Source organism: Carassius gibelio, chromosome B3 (assembly GCF_023724105.1).
Source record: "Carassius gibelio isolate Cgi1373 ecotype wild population from Czech Republic chromosome B3, carGib1.2-hapl.c, whole genome shotgun sequence".
Lineage (NCBI taxonomy): Eukaryota > Metazoa > Chordata > Actinopteri > Cypriniformes > Cyprinidae > Carassius > Carassius gibelio.
Genome location: NC_068398.1, coordinates 7926234 through 7948128, shown reverse-complemented (window position 1 = coordinate 7948128; position 21895 = coordinate 7926234). Strand labels below are relative to the sequence as shown.

General features: G+C 41.4%; 2 protein-coding genes across 18 annotated transcripts in view; one reads left to right on the top strand and one right to left on the bottom strand.

The window, feature by feature from the left end:
* Positions 1-1112: 1112 nt before the first annotated feature.
* Positions 1113-10401, top strand: trap1 (TNF receptor-associated protein 1). Its single transcript, XM_052552974.1, has 18 exons — positions 1113-1315; positions 1684-1854; positions 2068-2150; positions 2580-2720; positions 3662-3733; positions 3826-3986; positions 4540-4649; positions 4729-4802; positions 4883-5038; positions 5131-5251; positions 5330-5399; positions 5476-5623; positions 5703-5888; positions 7780-7918; positions 8110-8195; positions 8864-9009; positions 9703-9775; positions 9855-10401. Exons 1-18 carry the CDS (start codon positions 1195-1197, stop codon positions 9954-9956), a joined length of 2160 nt encoding a protein of 719 aa, XP_052408934.1. The 5' UTR covers positions 1113-1194; the 3' UTR covers positions 9957-10401.
* A 2290-nt stretch (positions 10402-12691) lies between these two features.
* The window catches only part of LOC127951841 (CREB-binding protein), a 38315-nt gene continuing 29111 nt past the window's right edge, over positions 12692-21895 (bottom strand). For 6 of the 17 annotated variants that reach the window (XM_052549890.1, XM_052549891.1, XM_052549892.1 and 3 more), the window contains 13 exons: positions 19698-19786; positions 18678-18821; positions 18535-18591; positions 18317-18394; positions 18162-18229; positions 17932-18082; positions 17645-17791; positions 17438-17551; positions 17012-17177; positions 16725-16892; positions 16483-16644; positions 16090-16371; positions 12692-15937 (listed from right to left, as the gene is read on the bottom strand). In XM_052549890.1, coding sequence (XP_052405850.1) covers positions 13670-15937; positions 16090-16371; positions 16483-16644; positions 16725-16892; positions 17012-17177; positions 17438-17551; positions 17645-17791; positions 17932-18082; positions 18162-18229; positions 18317-18394; positions 18535-18591; positions 18678-18821; positions 19698-19786 — 3894 coding nt within the window. In that variant the 3' untranslated portion in view covers positions 12692-13669. The remainder of the gene's footprint in view (positions 15938-16089; positions 16372-16482; positions 16645-16724; positions 16893-17011; positions 17178-17437; positions 17552-17644; positions 17792-17931; positions 18083-18161; positions 18230-18316; positions 18395-18534; positions 18592-18677; positions 18822-19697; positions 19787-21895) is intronic. The other 11 variants (XM_052549901.1, XM_052549902.1, XM_052549903.1 and 8 more) reach the window with 4 other exon arrangements.

Genomic DNA, 21895 nt, shown 5'->3' with positions numbered 1-21895 from the left:
CGTTAGCTGAATAGTTAGGCCTACTACGCTACTTTAATTTTAATATTGGTAATTGTGGTGGTACTTGGACAGCCAAACATTTTCTGAGGTGGTACTTGGACAGCCAAACATTTTCTGAGGTGGTACTTGGTATAAAAAGTTATAGATCAACTGCATTAGAAAGTTGCATTGGCACACCCAGTGAAGAACGGTTACTTAAGTGAGTAGCCACGAACGACCATGTCCTCTAAAAACAGGTTACGTGTTATATAAATCTTTACTCAAGTAAAGAAGATATTAATATAAAATAAACCCTAGATTGACATCTTACCTTTGCCATTATGAGGATCATCATTATGCTATCCCTCTGAGTTCAAACAAACCAATATCCTGGAGTAATTCATGTACTCAAACAGTACACTGACTGAACTGCTGTGAAGAGAGAACTGAAGATGAACTGAGCCGAGCCAGATAACGAACAAAAGATTGACTCGTTCTCGAGTCACGGGTTTGGGTGAACTAACCCTTTAAATGGGTTTAATGATCTACTTAAAATTTCCACCACACAAAAACAAGTGGTTAGCGTCATCTTTGATTTTTCTTACATCGTGTCTATGTCTTGTGATTGTACATAACTATGCATGTGAATGTGATCCCTAAATAAATCGTGTTCTTCAGCTCCTTAATGATAGCCTAATGTTCCAGATGCGCTCTGCTTTAACACTGGGTTTAGATATAGGACTAAAACATACATATTTGACTGAAACTTGTGTATATATAACGTTATCATATCTGTTTGCATGAACTTTAACTTTGAAATGTTTTAACTGTTGCCAATATTATTTCCAATAATATACCTCTAGCGCTAACAAAGGCACCTTCAGCATCCAGGTACATTCACATACAGCACCTTATTCAAGACTGCGAGGGGCTCAAGAACAGAACCATGCAGTAGAATCAGATTAAACACCTGATTTGTTTGTATTAGCTTTGTCAATTTAATAATAATAAAAAACAATAGCCTTTAAAGGGGTCAAGATATGTTTTTTTCTCCAAAAGCCGATCGAGTAACTGCATTTAAACATTTTACACAGGCATGTATATAACCGCACGCAGACGTCATCAGTTAGCGTCAACAGGGTCCTTTGACTCACGATACGCTTGTCACGCCGTAGTTTCCAGTCTTCTATAGGTCAAACTGTAGCAGCAGCAGAAATGATCCGATCATTAGGTTTACTCAAATACTCTCTGAATGTCTCTCAGAGGGCTCATGTCAGGCTGTTGTCATCCAGCAGAGGAGTCGGGAAGAAAATAGTCCCCGCGACTTTCACTGGAGGTAAATTACACGTTCAATGTGTTTAACATGGATTAGCCGTTTAATAAGAAGATCAGGGAATCAGACCAGTGATTAAATATTATAAAAGGGGGCGAATGATTCTGATCAAACAAACACAGGCTGTTTCTTTAAAAAATAGTTTTTTTCTCATTGACAAAATAAACAGGTTTTGTACTGAATAAGTTTATATTGCTCAACTGGACATGTTCAGTGATGTTATCAATTTCTGTAAATAATCGCCACATTCACCCGCGTATGCAGATGTAGAAAACTGTTGAACATAGACTAACAGTATCCAGAGCCCTGTATGTGGTTAATAAACCTTCAGTGCTGTTTAATAGTGTTGATTCTGACTCTTTCTTCAATAGTTGACACTAATGGCAGACAGCAGCCTCCTCCCAGCACATCTGTCCGGCTCTGGAGCTCCAGCTGTGCTGCTGGGGTCAGTGTGGCTCACCGCAGGTACAGCACACAGCAGACCGAGAGCGCCGAGGAGGAGACGCTCCACACCATCATCAGTGACACCGAGAACGTTCAAGGTACACCGTCGCTTGGGATCAGAGAGATTCAGTTCATTACTTTTTATATTTGATAAGAAATGAACGCTTCTATTCATCAACAATGCATCCTTACGATCCCAAACATTTGAATGGTAAAGATTCAGAGACTTAAGTTATAGTTCGTTAGTCCACATACCGTAGCTTATTGAAATCATAAGAATGTTTAAACCTTTGTTTCTTTGTTGAAATAAGGATCCTACTCCAAACACGAGTTTCAAGCAGAGACGAAGAAACTGCTGGATATTGTGGCCAGATCGCTGTATTCTGAGAAAGAGGTGAGAAATTAAACAAAAAACAGATGCAATGCGTTCCTGTTTGACCAATTCTCTTTAAGCATTTAAGACTGTGTTGTGATTAACCAATACATTTTTTTCAGGCTGATTATTTGATTTCATCTGATTTTTCATCATAAAGTTGTGTTATGTACACATCTGTAATATATTGGCCACTCTGTAGATTGATTGGATTTTTTTGCATATTTAATTAGCTCGATATGAATAAATGTCATAATTTTGCACTAATAATAAATAAAGCTTTCATTTCAAGGATTGGATTCTGATTTACAACTAGAAAACCCATCCGAGAAATATCTTTATAATAATATAATACATGCATGAACAGAAGAAATATCATAGAAATACATGAGTCAGACTGTAACTTCCTGTAGACTCAGTGATTTCTGACACACTCTTCTGCTGTGTTAGGTGTTCATCAGAGAGCTGATCTCAAACGGCAGTGATGCTCTGGAGAAGCTGAGGCACAAGATGATCACAGGAGGAGGAGAAACATCCCCCATGGAGATCCACCTGCAGACAGACGCAGCCACAGGCACCTTCACCATCCAGGTACCTCCATCACCACACACACTCATGTATTACAATCAGATCAAACAGCTGTTAGTGAGGCTTTTTTTCAAGATGCATCATGTCCCATTACACATTACTTTATAGTCTTGAGACCAATTGCGTTCTAAGAAAAGAAGATATAGAACAGCTTTTCTATATTTCTAGTTTGCAAAATACCAAAGCTGTTCTCAGTTTATGAATAAACACACACTTGACACTTGTTAGTCATGGACTTTTTAGTCACTTTTTAGACAAAAATCAACCATCTACATATCTTTCTATTGCATGTATTTTTTATTTTCATCTTGTAACAACAAACAGTGTTTTGAACAATATGATCAGATCTTAATGTAGTGCTGGAATTGGTGCTTCATCTATTTTCATTTCTCACTTTAATCATAGCGTAGAATTTAGTTCAGTTGTGCAGGTCCCTCATATCATGAGCTTACAGTCTTACTCATTACAGCAGCTCAACCACTGCGACTTACACTATTGACATTACATGTTTATATCTTTTTATTAAATATTATCTATTAAACGTAACCTATAGGGTCATTTTACTACAAATATCATCGGAAATATGAATTTAAAACACTATTTTTTTAATTTTTAACTTGCATTACAATACGTTTTAATACATTACACACAATAAATAAAATGTATATGATAAATAATGTATTTACATAACATTAAAAGGTTTATATTTATAATGTGTAATTTTAAATTAATTAGCCTGTAATATAAATTAATGACTGAAATATACATTTAAAGTACTAATTTGTGCAACAGTATGTACTTAATAAGAAAGAAAATAATTAAAAAATCGAATATTTGCATATTTTAAACATTTTAAATGTTAGTTAGTTTTCCACTGTAGTGACGGAGCACTTCAAGCTCTGTGTGGAATGTCTTGATGAACATCTTTCTGCTGTGATGTGTAGGACACGGGTGTTGGGATGAACCGAGAGGAGCTGGTGGCTAATCTGGGCACCATCGCTCGATCTGGATCAAAGGTGAGCTCTTCACTGAACTCTTCACTGAACTCTTCCGTTCCTCATTCTGACAGTGCTTTTCTTTCATGGTCCTGTTGTTCTTCCTCCGTCAGGCGTTTCTGGACGCTCTTCAGAATCAAGCGGAGGCCAGCAGCTCCATCATCGGTCAGTTCGGCGTGGGCTTCTACTCCTCCTTCATGGTGGCTGATAAAGTGGACGTTTATTCTCAGTCAGCAGAACCCGGCGCTCCTGGATACAAGTGGTCCTCAGACGGGTGAGAGATGGATTTAAGAACAGTTTTAGGACAAAAAGGATGTGTTTTTTTTTATTTATTAGGGATCCTTAATTATGCCAGAAGTCATAATGGTCAATATATCATAATCATGATTATTTAAACATGATCAGGAGTGGGCAATATGACACAGTAACTAATACTAGGCTAACTAATGCAAGTAAAAAAGCCCTTTAACATTTATTGAAGAATTAAGAAATGACAAATAATAGAGCAAAAAAAAAATACTGCATGTTACATCAGTTAAAATAAATGATTTGACTGATCTTGACATTGCGTTTGGGGTGAAAAGTGCACTGCTTTAAAGAAAAACAATGGGTGGCTTTATGTCAATTACTGGGTTTTCTTGATCATTGGAAGCAGAGTTTGAAATCAAGACTAAAATTACCATCAGCATTCAAAGTAACTGGACATCTCAGCCAGCTTTTGCCATATTTGTCTTTAGGCATCGAACATTAAGACACAGCCAACATTTGAATGAAGTGAATCAGAGTTTTGTGTTTTACTCACTGAGTTTTGTGTGTCTACTCTGCAGCTCTGGAGTGTTTGAGATCGCAGAAGCTTCAGGTGTGCGTCAGGGAACCAAGATCGTGCTTCACCTTAAAGACGACTGCAAAGAGTTTTCATCAGAAGACCGAGTCAAAGGTGTGCAGCGCTCCAAACCAGAAAAACACTGACATAAAACATGAGATGCTCTCTGACGTGACTCGGGTCTGTTTTTCAGAGGTCGTGACTAAGTACAGTAACTTTGTCAGTTTTCCCATCTTCCTGAACGGACGGCGGTTAAACACCCTGCAGGTAGAGTGTGTGAATGACCTTTGACCTCCCCGTGGCTCTGAGGATCAGTCCTCTGATTCTCTCTCTCTCTCTTTCTGCAGGCGCTGTGGATGATGGAGCCCAAAGACATCAGCGAGTGGCAGCACGAGGAGTTTTATCGCTATGTGGCTCAAGCTCATGATAAACCGCGCTACACACTGCACTACCGTGCAGACGCCCCGCTCAACATCCGCAGCATCTTCTACGTGCCAGAGATGGTGAGCGTCAGACGATGCATAGAAAAAAAAACAAATAATGAATGCATGCACAGCTGACAGCGTTATCGTTGTATGTAAACGTGTGTGAGCAGAAGCCCTCCATGTTCGACGTGAGTCGTGAGATGGGATCCAGTGTGGCTCTGTACAGCAGGAAGGTTCTGATCCAAACCAAAGCCACAGACATCCTGCCCAAGTGGCTGCGCTTCCTACGAGGTCAGATGAGCGTCCAGATGTTTGAGTGAAACCAGCTTTAAATGCACGATTAGATTAACGAACAACGGACATTTGCAGGTGTTGTGGACAGTGAAGATATTCCTCTGAACCTCAGCAGAGAGCTGCTACAGGAAAGTGCTCTGATCAGGTACAGACCAGCCTGAAATGAGACTTTGTTCCTTTTGTGTCGTGCAGATAAGAGAAAACAGACTCTTTTCTTTCAGGAAACTGCGGGATGTTTTACAGCAGCGGGTCATTCGGTTCCTGTTGGACCAGAGCAAGAAGGATCCGGAGAAATACGCTCGCTTCTTTGACGAATACGGGCTGTTTATGCGCGAGGGCATCGTCACCACAGCGGAGCAGAGCGTCAAGGTGCGAGATGCCTCGGTTTAGTCTTTAATCGCTCTGTTTCTCTCTGAATGTGTTTAAGCGGATGATTATGTCGTCGCAGGAGGACATCGCTAAGCTGCTGCGCTTCGAGTCGTCAGCACTTCCTGCGGGACAGCAGACCAGCCTGATGGAGTACGCCTCTCGGATGAAGGCGGGAACCAGGAACATTTACTATCTGTGCGCACCGAATCGCCACCTGGCCGAGCACTCGCCGTACTTTGAGGCCATGAAGCAGAAAGATATGGAGGTGAGACTAGAGACAGTCAGGTCACACTCGAATCAACAAGTTGATCCAAAGGGTGTCACAGTGCACTGCAGATGTGCTGCAAACAATTGATTAGTACGTATGTTTACTCCTGTTTTGAAATCATAATTGTGCATTATTCACTGACAAGGCTATCGATAGATCTCGAGATGAACACAAGGGGGCTCCAACGCTGCTGTTTATCTCAAAATGGCCAGAAATACTGGTCAGCAGCTGATGGGAGGATAAAGATGCACTGATTAAATCATATCAGATCAATCATATCAAAGTTGTTTTCTCAAGTTTTCATTAAGAAAATGGATTAAAATGTGCATAATTGTAAATGTTTAAAGAACTACATGTCATTTAATCATAATATAAAAATGTACATTTAATAATATAATAAACATGGCGGAACCCACAATTTCCCTCTCCTAAAAGTATGAGTAAAGGCCAAGTACTGGTTTTACCAACATAATTAATACCAGTATTATTCAGTGGAACTGTCGTGGAGCAAAGGCAAATTTTGAAGAACTTCAACGACTAGTTATGATTCTTCTAGTTATGATGCTATGAACCCTTTTGCTTTTTGCCTCCAAGAAACTCATTTGTCACCAGACAGTCCTTAGTCCTTGAAAAAGTTTGTTAGCTTTAATGCATATGGTCCAAACATACATCAACCTTCTGGTGGCTCAACTATATTAGTTCAATTTTAAATCAAGACATGATCAAGTTGTCTTTACTAGGTGTAGACTGGGGCATTCAAGACTTACCCATGGGTTTTTATTAATAGGCGAAGTTCCTCCTTTATGTCTTTCATGTAAAGTTCCTTTGACTATTATGCATATTTTGTTGAATTCAAATTTTTATGATGCTGCTAGAAAACGCTTTTATTCTGAAACATGCTTGCATGGAATATTTGAAAATTTACCACCTAAATGTATTTTAGATTTTCTATCTTATGTTAAGTTGAAATGTTTTATATAATATAAATCTTATGGATGATACTGAACCTTTTTGCCATGTGAATAGCCATGATGCTAACATGGCGTAAAAAACTTAATAAACAAACAAGTTAATAATAGTATTATACATTTAATAATATATTTATTTGTATTGAATAAACACAGAGTCAATCTTCCTCCTAATATAACAGTAGATATTAATTAATAACATTGTTAAAAAAAAAAATCTTTAAGCTTCAAAAGAATAAACTAATTTAAATATTTATTTTTATTTAATGCTTATTATTTGCTATTGATTTATTCTATTAATCATTCTGTATTTATATTTCAATATGTATCAAATGATACTAGTTTGGTCCTGTATTTAACTGGTTAATCATTTACAGTTAAAGGGTTAGTTAATCAAAAAATGAAAATTACGTCATTAATAACTCACCCTCATGTCGTTCCAAACCCGTAAGACCTCCTTTTATCTTCAGAACACAGTTTAAGATATTTTAGATTTAGTCCGAGAGCTCTCAGTCCCTCCAATGAAGCTGTGTGTACGGTCTACTGTCCATGTCCAGAAGGTAAGAAAAACATCATCAAAGTAGTCCATGTGACATCAGAGGGTCAGTTAGAATATTTTGAAGCATCAAAAAAAATTTTGGCCCAAAAATAGCAAAAACTAGGACTTTATTCAGCATTGTCTTCTCTTCTGTGTCTGTTGTGAGAGAGTTCAAAACAAATCCGGTTCGCGAACGAATCATTCGATGTAACTGGATCTTTTTGAACCAGTTCACCAAATTGAACTGAATCGTTTTAAATGGTTATTAATAACAAATTTTTTTTTTTAAGCTCCAGGATTTCTTAAGGAAAGTCATTTTGATCGCAGCACAACAGCAGATGAAGATTTGTGTGTGTTTCTGAAGTTGTGTGTATTTCTGCAGGTCTTGTTCTGCTTTGAGCAGTTCGATGAGCTCACGCTGCTTCACCTCCGAGAGTTCGACAGGAAGAAGCTCATCTCAGCCGAGACCGACATTGTTGTAGATCATTACAAAGAGGAGAAATTTGTAGACAGCAAACCAGGTAAGAGTCAATACCTTCACCATTTTCTGTCATTATCTGAGACGTGTCGACTAAAGAGTGATTCTGGAGCTCTTGAATTGATGAATTCATGTTCTTGATGCTTCACCTTCTTTTGTAAACAATGTTAATGTGAAATAAATGAAAGGCCAATTACCTGAAATCTCCTAAGATGCTGTGATTGTGTTGTGCAGCATCAGAGCGACTGACGGATGAGCAGACAGAAGATCTGATGGCCTGGATGAGGAACGCCCTCGGACAGAGAGTCACCACCATCAAGGTGATCACACGCACGTGCAGAAACAAAATTCACATTCATTCCTTCTACTCACATAAAACTTCACTGATTGTGTAGCAAAGGTAACTTTTAGTAAACATCAGTCAAAAGGCAACTACATATTCAAAATTTGCATGTACATACTATGAAAATATGAAGTGTTTATTAATTAATTGCAATTAATTCCAGTATACATGTAAAAATACATACATCCAAAATGCAGTTGTGCATTAACATTCATTTTAATTTTATATTTTTCAGTTTTATACTTTTAGTATTAGTGGTGTCTGATTTTTACCTCACAAATCCCTTTTTTCTTACATAAAATAATCCAAATTAAAATTTAATGTCTATTTGTATCATTTATTAAATTAACATGCATTAATTTAATTTATATACATTTTGCAATCATGCATTTCATTTGCATACAAATATTTTTTTTATAAGTTTGTCATTTCTCTTTAATAGGAATTTCATCTCTTATCAGGATTTGATTTGTTTGGTAATCGGCCTTTGATCTTTGTATTATGATGAAGATTGACATGGTGTTTAATTGTAAACACTGAACCATTTACATCGTTTTGCAAATTCAAACGTGTGTATCTCAAATGTGTGGAAACCTGACAACAGTGTTTATCTTTATTATTATTAATTCACCAATGTTTCTGAAGGTGACGCCGCGTCTGGACACACACCCCGCTATGATCACGGTGCTGGAGATGGGTGCCGCGCGACACTTCCTGCGCACACAGCAGCTCGCCCGCAGCTCAGAGGAGAGAGCGCAGATCCTGCAGCCCACGCTGGAGATCAACGCTGGGTACGAGACGCTGAACACAAATCATCAATCTGACAGTTTGCATGAAAAAAAAAAAAAGAAAACAGTCCAGTGTCTCCAGAATAATGTCCTTACAGTGAGGAGATGCAGATGAACACAGTGTTCACAGAGTTTGTTTCTTCATCAGAACAGATTTGGAGAAATGTAGCATTACATCACTTGCTCACCAATGGATCCTCTGCAGTGAATGGGTGCCGTCAAAATGAGTCCAAACAGCTGATAAACACATCACAATAATCCACACCACTCCAGTCCATCAGTTAATGTCTTGAAGTGAAAAGTTGCATGTTTGTAAGAAACAAAGGCGTTTTGACTTAAAAACCATTGCTTCTGGCCAAAATACACGTCCATAATCCTTAAAAACGCTTCCTTCAGTGAAACAGTCCATCTCTAGTTGTCCTCTCACATTAAACGGTGTTCATCATCTGTGCATGTTTCTCACCTAAAATTCTCTCTTTTTTTTGTTTGTTTTTTTACTGGATCTAAGGAAACGTATTGTATTTAAGCCAGTAACAGCCATTTGAAGTTAAAACATATTAATTGTGGATTTGTTTAACAGAATGTTAATTGATGGACTGGGGTCATGTGGATTATTGTGATGTTTTGGACTAATCTAGAGTATATTTGCATTGTAGAAATGCTGTGGTTTGTCTAACATCAAGTGTTTGTTTGCAGACATGATCTGATCAAGAAGCTTCACGCACTGAAGGACTCGAACCCTGAGCTGGCACAGCTTCTCCTGGAGCAGGTAAAGAAACCATTTCCCCCGCTCTCTCATCTCTATACTGTTTCTAATTAAAAACTAAATGCCATTTTTTACGTACCAGATTTACGACAACGCCATGATCACCGCTGGCCTGAACGAAGACCCCCGTCCGATGATCTCACGACTGAATCAGCTCCTCACTCAAGCTCTGGAGAAACACTGACACGGTTGCTGGAGTTCAGCCTGACGGACTTGTTTTGCCTTCATTAGAGCCATGCATCGATGCACAAAGGAGGCGTCCCGTGCAGAAGAGGTCATCATCGCATACTAAACACAAACAAACTTTGTTTATATGAAGACTTGAGAATCTTTGTGCAGGTGTGACATTGTCTGTTTGGTAGGAGTCATGTTTTAATAAGACGATTGTCACATTGGTCTAAACGTTTCAGCAGTTTGTGTCAGAATTAACCTGAAAAGATGCAAGAGATATTGGCATAGTAAGAAGATGATTCCAGTGACACGTGTTGAATATTGATGTTTTGTACATTTTCGCTCTAAAATTATTCACATTTCAGTCCACTGATTCTGTACGTTAACAGGTCTTCAATATATAAATTGAAATTAGCATGTGGAAAATAGGAAATAAAATCAATATGAAGTGTCTCAAATGCTTTTCACCCATTTTAAATTTATTTCAATGACAAAACCTCTAATGAAACATTTATATGGGTTAATGCTTTGATTTATTAAAAGGATAAAGCATGCATAACTGTTCTCAAAAATTCTACAATTTTATAAACCCAAAAGAAAATGCGTCCTGGCTGGATGTGATCATATCCAGCTCCTCGGAGTGAAACGTGAATCCAGTGCGCTCAGAAATGAAGTGCGCCACGCGCTCCGCTGCAGTTGCGTCACTCAGACAGCAGGAGGCGCAGTGACTGATGAGCGCGCGCTGTGATGGAGGTAAAACAGCCAGTTATTAGTCACGCATTTACAGTAGCACATCATGTGGATTACATCTTACTGTTAAGAATACGAAAGCAAAAAAAAAAAAAAAAAACTCAAATACTGTGCTGTTAGTGTTAACCGTACATTTTCAGGCAGTTTAGACAAAACTGATCAAATAACATTTCTAATTTAAGACGTTTTATCATCATTGCCTTTCAATGTTTTTTTTAATTATTTATTTATTTATTGTTTTATGCTTGCGGTATGGCATGAATTTTGAAACGTGACATTCTAGGTAATCAATTTAATTTGAGCTCATAAATGATGGGATGATAAAAGAATAAACGAAATAAATAACTTTAGATTGAGCCAATTAGGATGTCAAAACTGGGCAGTTTTTTTAATTAACAAATTTTTGTACTAATAAAAAAGCTGTGTGCATGCAATAATTCAAAAGGCCATAGTCTAAAAAACAGCTACTGTGTGTCGTTCACACAGAACGTGTTCTTGCGTTTATAAACACACAGTAGCGATGATGAATGAAGAGTGCAGACACGTTAACCCGTTTAGAAACGCGGTTTTAAAATGTGCTGCAACTGTGAGCATGCTCGTGTTTACGCAGAAAACAATGGAACGTTGCGCGATCGAACGCAGAACGCGTTCTGTGTGATGATTCTGAACATCTGTTAAATGTTTCCATCGTGGGTAGCAAATCTCGCAGGACAACTCACTAAAATGATGAAAATATAGTGTGTAGGCACAGATTAAATCATTCAATTCATTAAACGCCAAAAGTGAACCGTTTCACCGTTTGTGTCGGGCCCTTTGTATCGTTCCGGAACACACACAACGAGAGCGAGGTCACGTACACACCGCAAACTTCCAGGAGAGGGACACATGCTTTTAAATACGGCATTTACATCCACAAGAAATACAGGGGTCACTTTAAGATCATTAACGCAGCAATAGCTGGAATGTTTGACTTCTCACAGCTGTGATCTACACAGAACTGAGCGTCTGATGATGGGGTTTGATCAAAACAACATCAGAAGCCCAGGTCCTGACATTAACATGCTTTCGAAAATCAGAACCTATAATTATGAGAACCGAATTCACAATTATAATACAAGTCGTCAAAATTGCACCACACCACCAAGTAATATTGGATGCCTTCATATATATAAACTTCAGGCTACTTCAGTTTCTGGCAGTGTGCAGAAAAGTGCATTTAACAAGCCACGTACACAATATATGGGTTTAAGGAAAAATGTAAGTGTAATTCCTGTAAATCGGATTAAGCCCTCAGCAGGAGCAACAACCATATTTCGTTTTTGAGCTGTAGTTGTTTGTGCTTGTTAGTCATCTCTTGCTCAGGATCGCTCAGAGCGGGGTTTCTCTCTCCAGTGCGCGTGGAGCTTGCAATAGAGCACTTGCAGTTTCAATAAATAAAATCTAGAAACATGCAAAATTATGACATTTACTCTTTTTTTTTTTTTGGCTAAATTGCTAATCATTAAGCACCACACTTCCAATCATTGGTCGAAACGAGATTGATTACCTGCAGTCCATGATTTAGAGCAAAGACTCGTGCAAAAGAAGAAGAAAAAAGATGCACCTTCTATAAATTCGATCACATCCAAACCTAAAACGAAACATGCAGTGTGTTCAGAAATGGTGAACTGCAGTGGCACCTTTCAGGCACCAGAAGGTGCAGTGAAGCCAGTGGTGAGCACACACTCCAATCTCATGCTGAAGATGGATAGTTGAACTTCTGTGGCACATCTGATATGTAATGTACATTCAACTTCTCCATTAGATAAAGTGAATCCGAAAAGAAAAAGAAAGAAATCATACACTGCCCTTTCTAGATCAAAGAAAGAAAGAAAGAACTGTGAAATGATTTTAAGATTTATGTGGAAACAGTCAGGTGTTAGTTTAAAACCCATGCATATTATTTACCTCAAATCAGCATTGTGAAAACACGCAAACCAAGTCAGCACAATGGTCGTGTCTGTTGCACACAGTTTATTTAACAATATGGTATATAAGTACGAAACAAGTTCTTAACCAGTTTATACAGCGATCTCAATCTTTTTTTCCTTTTATTTACAGTATGTCATCAAGCTGCATGATTTACATTAAAGAATCGTTCACCTTCAATTCAAGTTTCATGAGGAGAAAAACATAAGAGGTTGACTGAAGAACTCTTTGAACAAATCAGCAGTCAGAAGAAGCTCCGGCCTCATACGCGAGGTGGAGGGGACATCATTGATGTTTCAGAGATCAAACGAGAAAAACAGGAACATCTTCCTACATCTTAAGAGACAACTACTGAATCCAGGCCAATAAATTAACGCATTTGGGCACCTTGAAAAATAAGAGCAACTTTCACAATTTGCTCGCGTGTTCGTGTGTGTGTGCAGTAGCCAAGCTCCTTTCTGTACAAATGAATACAGGTCCTCTGTACAAACTCCACAGTTTGGAGAGAAAAAGGCGGTGCGTTCCTTTTCCAAACCTGGTAAATGTGAATACGTATCAGACAGGAATGAGGATTGCTCCTGATCCTAATTCCACACCGAGTATCTTACAGTCCCTAAACACGCACACACACTCGGCAAAAAAAAAAAAAAAAAAAACGCATTTCAGTTTGCAAACATACAAAACGAAAGTCTTCAATAATAAAATCAAATATTTTGCCTTGAGATATTCCATTTAAAAAGTCCATAAGCTCAAAGTAACCCCCTCCCCGAAACAAAACAAAGAAAACAATTAAAAATGTAATTTGTAGACCTGGACTGCATTTCGGCCGGTCCAACAACCCTCCCAGAAAAATACCCTTTGTGATTCTGCTCTTTACACAGTAATTTCAATCCCTCTAACGGGGAAGAAAAAGCAGTCCATTGGTTGTGTAAACCTATTACAGTTTATTTTGTCTAATTTCCTGTGTAGGAAACACACCTCTGTCCTCAAAAAGAACGTCTCTTAATGCTACAATCCCTCGACAAACTTCTCTAACGTGTCTCCCGATGTGTCCCCAACCATACTCATGTCATTGGGGTGCCCTCCACGGTTTGGCGTGTTCAGTTGCGGAAGCATTGCACTCTGTTCGGGTGTGCACAGGTGAGCCTGGTCCATGTGGCCCGGCATGGGTCCCGCCAGGCTGGGGTGGGACACGCCGGAGTGCAGGGGCGAGGGCTGGGGCTGCATGCGCGGGGATGGGCTGGAATGTGGCGGCTGTTGGGACGGGGGGCGGGGCGATTGCACGGGTGCAGGTGACCTCACTTGGTTGCCCAGTGCATTGGCCATGGCCTGTCCGGGTAAGTGAGCTCCCTGCTGTTGTCCTGCAAGCATGTGGGGTTGGGGACTCATGGAAGCAGCCTGAGCCGGCGATCCCATTTGCTGCTTCAGCATCTGTTGCTGCTGCTGCTGTTGTTGTTGTTGCTGCTGCTGCTGAAGCATGCGCTGTTGCAGTATGTTCTGCTGGGCATCCATGCTCATTCCAGGCTGGCCCATCTGACCCATGGGCGGCATCTGACCCATGGGCCCGGCGCCTCCCTGCATGGCCATCTGCTGCTGCATGCGAATTTGCGAGTAACTGGGCGCACCTTGAGGTTGCGGAAATCTCCCTTGTGCTGGAGGCATCACTCCCTGTTGTTGTTGCTGCTGCTGTTGCTGCATGCGCATTAGTTGCCTGCGGAACAGCTGCTGGTTTCCGTTGTGTGCAGGGTTCATCATTTGTCCCTGGGGTCCGAGGGCAGCCACGGCTTGGGTTGCAGCTGGCTGGGGCTGCTGCGGCGGCATGACGGCTCTCTGCACGGGGCCAGTTTGCATCGCAGCCATGTTCTGCATTCCCGGCTGACCTGCGAGCATGGCCTGCGGGTTCTGCTGCTGCGGTTGGCTGGCTTGGTACTTCGCTGTCCGCTGTTTGATAAATGCCGCCATGAGATGTGGGTTCGATTTGAGGATGTTGAGGACCTGCTGCTGCTGCTGAGGGGAACTTGGAGATTTTAATGTGCGCAGCAGGTCCTGCAGTGCTCCTGGAGCGATGCTGCTGGCCACCCCTCTTTGCATGCCTTGTTGTTGCGGGGTCTGTGGTTGTGCCTGCTGGGGAGGCATGACAGCCTGCATCTGCCGAGGCTGCTGCTGCTGCTGTTGCTGCTGCATCATGGCGCGCTGCATCATCTGCGCCTGTTGAGGTGTCTGTACTACCTGAGACTGCTGCGGGGCCATGGCCATTGGCTGCGGTGGCACTTGCTGCGGCAGAGGTGCCTGCGGATTCTGCATGGACCCTTGCATCCCAGCTGGCCACTGGCCAGGCTGCATGTTCTGAACCATCTGAGGGCCACGAGGGGCCATCATCTGCATGGGAGTCATCATGCGAGGCTGGTTCATCTGCATGCCATTCATACTCATCCTGTAGCCTTGCTGCTGCTGCTGCTGTTGTTGTTGCTGTTGTTGCTGCTGCTGCTGCTGAGCTTTGGTCATCATCTCTATTTGTTTTGCAACCTTCAAAGCCTGCTGCTGCTGTGGAGAGGGCTGCGGCTGCTGTTGAGGCTGCATGGGCAGGGGAGACTGCTGCTGGGGCAGGGGAGAGGACTGCGGCCCTGACTTACCCTGCGACCCGGGCGTAGATGGTTGGTTGGGGAATGGTTGCGGCATTGCAGCCACATTCTGATGCGTCTGCTGGGGCTGGTTGGCTAATGCCTGCGAGGTCTGAGGCGTATTAGGCTGCTGCAGCTGCTGAGAGTTGGGCGTCCCCGGACCTCCTGAGGTAGTTGGGGAGGGCAGACTGGGTGGCATTCCTCTGCCCTGCATGAGTGCCATGCGCCGGCGCATCATCTGCGCCTGCTGCAGCCGCTGCTGAATCTGCTGTTGCCGCAGCTTGTGCTTGATATTGAGACAGAAGGGCACGGGACACTTGTTTTCCTGGCAGTGCTTGGCATGGTAGCAGCACAACGCAATGAGTTGCTTGCAAACGGGGCAGCCTCCGTTGGTCTTGCGCTTGCAGCCCTTGGTGTGTTGCACCACTCTCTTCATCTTCTGACAAGATGGCAGAGAGCAGTTGGCATTGCGGCACTGGCAGGCATGCACCAGTGACTGGATGCAGCGTTGGATGCTGAGGCGTCGACTCTCCTGTGGGCTCTTGTTGGCTTCACCGCCCTGGTTGTTGCTGTCGTCGTCCAGGCCCAAACCCCATTTCACCATTTGGTGCTCATGGCCCTTGGCATTGTAGCAGTTAATGCATAGATCAAAGTCCTGAAAGAAATCAGAAGAATAATTTAGTTTTTTTTTGGATAATCATACCAATCACATCACATGTTAATTAACTGCTGCATATCTGGAGATTGGTGATGTATTTACAGGTGGAGACAGCTGTCAAGGAAGGTTTGCCCAAAGAGAAGACTGACCTCACAAACGGTGCAATGCCAGCGTGTCTCTACGTGGTGCTTGCATTCGTTGCAAGTGTACACAAATCTGTCTTGGCCCTGATTGTGTAGCTCCACCAGCATGCACATACTGCTCCATTTGCAGCGGCGTAGGGAACTGAACTCCCAGTGTTTGTCCCTGGCCAGTGTCAGGAAGGCATCACGACCATCCATCAGATCGCAGGTCAGCATTGGGTCTGGATCCATTATTGGAGGCAAGCTATTGACCAGTGGACCAGCATGCAGGTGGATCACGAAGAAGACCTGGAATTTAAGAAACGAGAGGGTTTCCGGTCAGCACTTGGCACATTCAGTGCAAAACAAATGATATTCAGGTAAAAATAAATTATAATAATTTAATGAGTCCAGTCCAACCTCTTTGTGCTTCTCCATTGTTGCATATAGCTTCTGGGACAGATCATTAGCTACATTCGGCATCCCAGGCTTCTTTTTGCTTGCGCGGCTCACACTGCTCTTATTTTTGTTGGTCTTTTTATTGTTCTTCTTTTTGGCGTTCTTGCTGTCAGCTTGGGTTCCCTGTGGTAAAAGACGACATTTATTAAATGGCTACAGACTACACTAAATACTCGTTCACACCATTTGGCTTTCTGACTGACCTCTGTTATCTCAGAGGAGGTTGTATTCTCCTCTTTCTTCCTCTCCTCCTCCTCTTGCTCCAGCTCCTTGATGCTTTCCTCCAAAACATTGGGCCAAAAATCACCCTCAAAATAGGGCAGCTCATAGGCACTTGTGAGCCGGTCCTCGGTGGCCTGCTTAAATATGTCCTGCACAACACAAGTGAGTCATTTTGTGAGTCATATGTGTGTCAGTGTGATGTTAACCTGTTGTGAATGAAAACTTACAGACCACAAATTCCTTAAAAACAAATTCAGCATTGGCATACCTTGTAGTCATGGAGGATTCTTTCTGCAAAGGCTTTGTCCAGCATTTTGCGGTACCACTCCTGCAGTCTTTTAGGCTTGGGAATCTTCTGATCAGGAGGGTGACAGTGGAAGATGTAGTCATCACCTTCACTAGGTGGGCAGGCCCAGATATGACCAGTCACATACCTGTAGGTGGAAAAAAACAAATCCATTAGTGCATGACCCTACCAATGCCATGGACCTTTTTCACATTTCCAGGTTTCTCAGCAGTGGAAATCGTCATAGTTGGCTTAATTCAACAGTACTATTAATAAATTATTTGCATTTGCATTTGCTCAAATAGCAAAATATAGTGGACTGGTCATTTGATAACATTGGAGAAAGCAAGTGTTTTAAGACCAAATACAATTACACATACTATATTTCAACTTCAAGGTGGTACTTACCCTAGTTTCTTAACATACTCCAAATATCCAATGAGGATTTCATGGTAAACTGCAGTTCTTAGCAATCGAGGCTTGAAGAAGTGAATACTGTCAAGATATGATATGTATACCCGTCTGGAAAGAGTAGTAAAATGACAATTGGTCAACACAGCCTGTTCAAGATGCAATTTGTTACTTTTTTTTCATTGATCGGTATTTGCATGGTACCTGGTGTTAGGAAAGGGACATTCAGATCCATATTCCTGGACGTGCATGCCGAAGAAACACACATCCACTCCATCAATCTCCTCAAACGCAAAAAGTGCTTTGGTTCTGTAGGGAAAGCTTTCTACCATCTCTCCTGAGTCAACAAACCTGCAAAGAAATTATGTGATGCAAAATCAGCTTGTACATGGCAGATTTCGTCAACATGAATTCAAAATAAATAAATTAATTAATAAATTTTGAAATGACTTCAACTGTACTCAATTCATATTCATTCTTTGTGATGTTACCTAGATTTCATCCCAGGTTTGACCTCCACAGTCTTATCAGAGCTGGCGACCACCCGCACAAACACCTCTCCGGCCTCAGGGTGATTCTGCCTCTTCAAGTACTTGTTCACTCTGTCCTCGATGTACGAGCCCAGTCTCGTGCACTGTAGCCCTGCTCAGAAAAACACAGACGTTACTTCACTCTGAAACAGACAGAGAGGCAAGCAAGAAGACGCTTCGAAAGCACTCACTTTTAGCAGAAAACTTGTTTTCCTTTCTTGTTTTCCCTGACTTCTTCAGGCAGTTGTCACAGATGAAACTGTTACAGGAAGGAGAGACAAACAAAGCAGCTGTAGGATCATGTCATGCTAAACTCTTCAGGAGAACAGGGAGATAAAACACTTACCCTGTTGGCCAAATGACGTCATAATGTAGTACGCAGATCTGATGCATCTTCCGGCCACAGTCTTTACATTCAACAAACCTGTTAGACAGAAAGTGTTGTTAAAAACTATTTAGATAAGAGTGGATATTTTGTCACACTTTCAAAGTATTTGCATACATATTCATTGGTATACATACTATTCGAATGAATATTACAAGCATTAAAATGACTAAACTTACGGCTCAGGGTCCAACATGTCATTTTTCTTCTTCTCAAACTGCTCCTTTGATATCATACTGCAGAACACATACAGGATAAATTCTACTTCATACATGCACAACTCAGTTTTGAGTATAAACACCGTAATTTAACCAAGAAAAACCTCAAAGCCTTCTCGGCGGCAGAAGATACGTACGTCTGCGGCTGGGCTGGGTCATCTCCCAGGGTGACACTGTCGCCCTGAATCTCGTTGAAGCACTTCTCGCAGAAGTGATACCTGTCGGCAACAAGGCCATATTTGGGTGAACTGGAGCCAGCACACAAGAGCACAGGCAAACCGGCACACGGAGAGCAGAACAGCACAAGAGCGCAGAACGTAGAGTCGGACAGACATCGACACACAGCAAACAGGCCAAGGCAGAGCACAGGTTAGCATTCAAACTCACAAATGAGCGATAAATCAAAGAAAATGATGGATAGCTACAGGATGATATGTCCTTTCATGCACTAGAAAGTAACCACATGCCTTTTCTGATTTGTTTTTTAGGAACAAATTAAAGGCATGAAACAGAAACGAAGACAATGTGATGAGATGAGAAACATGCACTAATGCCAGTTATGGAAAAGTGAAGCACTTGAGCTCTTCCAGGCACATCGTTTCTGTAATAACTTAATTAAGGCTGTGGGATTTGAGGGAAAACATTTAATTGCGATTAGTTTTCTGATAAAAAACAACAACAAAACAATTAAAAACAAATTCTGCAGGGCTACACTATACAGAAAAACGGTAATTATAGATTATAATGACTTTAAAATATCAGTAATTTACTACTATTACCGTTACTAAAGAAAATTCTAAAACTGCTAAAATTAAATATTTCTTTTGTGATATTTTAAAATTATTTAATAAAAATAAAACAACTAATAACAAGAAAAGCTTCACATTGAAGCAAACAGAGATTCAAAAACCCACATGATTGACCCACAAAGTATTACCACTGTACCCTAGAGCAAGACGCTTAACCTTTGAACCTGCTTTAATGACTATTTTATAAGGTGCAAACAACATGGAGTCAACTGAGCACTAAACGTCACACGCCTGATCTCAGTGCATCACAGTCCCACTTGGAAAGTCATTCATCCCCTTCTCATTCCTCACACCACTGATCATGCAATTGGTTACCTGTTTTGGTAGCTATAATATGTGCCATCTCTGGAGATAGTACAGAGCTGTTTGCCATAGCAGCAGAGCGTCTGAGGTGAAAACTCATACTGTGGAGACAGAAAATGCAATTCTGTTAAGAGCAACTTATTAAACACAGTGATATTTTAGTTCTTTTTTATTACATACCTACTATAGCATTTAGTAATCTTTAAAATTTGCTTTTATATATTTACAGGTGCTGTCATATAATTAGAATATTATCAGAAAGTTGATTTCAATAATTCCATTCAAAAAGTGAAACTTGTATATTATATTCATTCATTACACAGACTGAAATATTTCAAAAGTTTATTTTCATTTAATTTTGATGATTATAACTGACAACTAAGGAAAATCCCTAATTAACTCAAAACACCTGCAAAGGCCTTTAAATGGTCTCTCAGTCTAGTTCTGTAGGCTACACCATCATGGGGAAGACTGCTGACTTGACAGTTGTCCAAAAGACGACCATTGACACCTTGCACAAGGAGGGCAAGACGCAAAAGGTCATTGCAAAGGAGGCTGGCTGTTCACAGAGCTCTGTGTCCAAGCACATTAATCGAGAAGCGAAGGGAAGGAAAAGATGTGGTAGAAAAAAAAGTGTACAAGCAATAGTGATAACCGCACTCTGGAGAGGATTGGGAAACAAAACCCATTAAAAAATGTGGGGGAGATTCACAAATAGTGGACTGCAGCTGGAGTCAGTGCTTCACGAACCACTACACACAGACTTATGCAAGACATGGGTTTCAGCTGTCGCCTTTCCTTTTGTCAAGCCACTTTTGAACAACAGACAGCGTCAGAAGCGTCTCGCTTCAAAAAGGACTGGACTGCTGCTTAGTGGGCCAAAGTTATGTTCTCTGATGAAAGTAAATTTTGCATCAGGGTCCCAGAGTCTGGAGGAAGAGAGGAGAGGCACACAATCCACGTTGCTTGAGGTCCAGTGTAAAGTTTCCACAGTCAGTGATGGTTTGGGGTGCCATGTCATCTGCTGGTGTTGCTCCACTATGTTTTCTGAGGTCCATGAGGTCCATACCAGGAAGTTTTAGAGGACTTCCTGCTTCCTGCTGCTGACAAACTTTATGGAGATGCAGATTACATTTTCGAACAGGACATGGCACCTGCACACAGTGCCAATGCTCATACATGCCAACCCTCCCGATTTTCCCGAATTTGAAAGCCCCTCCCGGAAATCTCCCGGGCCGACCTTTCTCCCGATTTCCACCCGGGCAACAATATTGCTACACCATCCGTCATTGGGCGCAGTTTCAGACCGAACAATAATAAGGCGCCGTTCACATATCGCGTCTTTTGCGCGCTCAAGTTCATTATTTCCTATGTAGACGCGCGGTATGGGCGCTCATAATGAAAGCGACGCGCCCGTTTTTTCCAGGCGCGTCCGCACTGCATCGAGTTAAAAATGTTTCAACTTTTCAGAATGCCGCAAGCGCACCGCGGGTCATGTGACAAGAACTAACCAATCAGCTTCATCCTTTCCCGTAACAACGTTGAAAGCTCAGCCAAGATGAAGGAACAGCGGATCATAGCTGTATATGGATTGCCATTTTGATTTAGTAGCAGAGCTACAGCAACTGATTTTTAGAGCTGCAAATTCATTTATCCTTTGCTGAAATTTCCGCGTCTTCATGGAGAGAGCACGTCATGGTTGCTTAGCAAAGGCAGACGCCTCAGGGGCACAACTGCCCGAGCGCTTTGAAAAAAAAGAGAAAGCAGCGCGCCTAGCATTTTCCACGCGTTTTTAGGCGCGATATGTGAACGGCCCCTAAAGAACTTATTCGAGACTCACCTCGAAGTCAAGCGTGGCAAATTCAGAACGGAAAAAGAAGCAGAAGAAGAAGGGGAAAAGGAAGAAAAAAGAGACATGGCGAATAAAAAGAGAAAATATGCCTGCAAATTCCTAACTGAATGGAAAAAAAGAATTCACGTTCATCCAGGACAGCTTGAATGGGAAGGGATATGCTGCCTGGAAATTTTCTAGATCAGACTTCTCCATTGAACATGGTGGCCAAACGGATTTAATTGTTATTGTACATAATATGTATGTATAAATCATGTACAAATAAATTAATTATATTCTTCTTTACGTTTGTGTGTGTGTGTGTGATTATATACTAGACTGATCCACTCCATGCCACGCCGCATTGCTGCAGTAATTC

Excerpts from the sequence above, each read along its gene's own strand:
- trap1 (XM_052552974.1), top strand. The coding sequence starts at position 1,195 with ATGATCCGATCATTAGGTTTACTCAAATACTCTCTGAATGTCTCTCAG. Across the intron at positions 3,734-3,825 it reads TCGCTCGATCTGGATCAAAG|GCGTTTCTGGACGCTCTTCA; the intron begins GTGAGCTCTTCA and ends TTCCTCCGTCAG. Across the intron at positions 5,400-5,475 it reads CAGGAAAGTGCTCTGATCAG|GAAACTGCGGGATGTTTTAC; the intron begins GTACAGACCAGC and ends CTTTTCTTTCAG.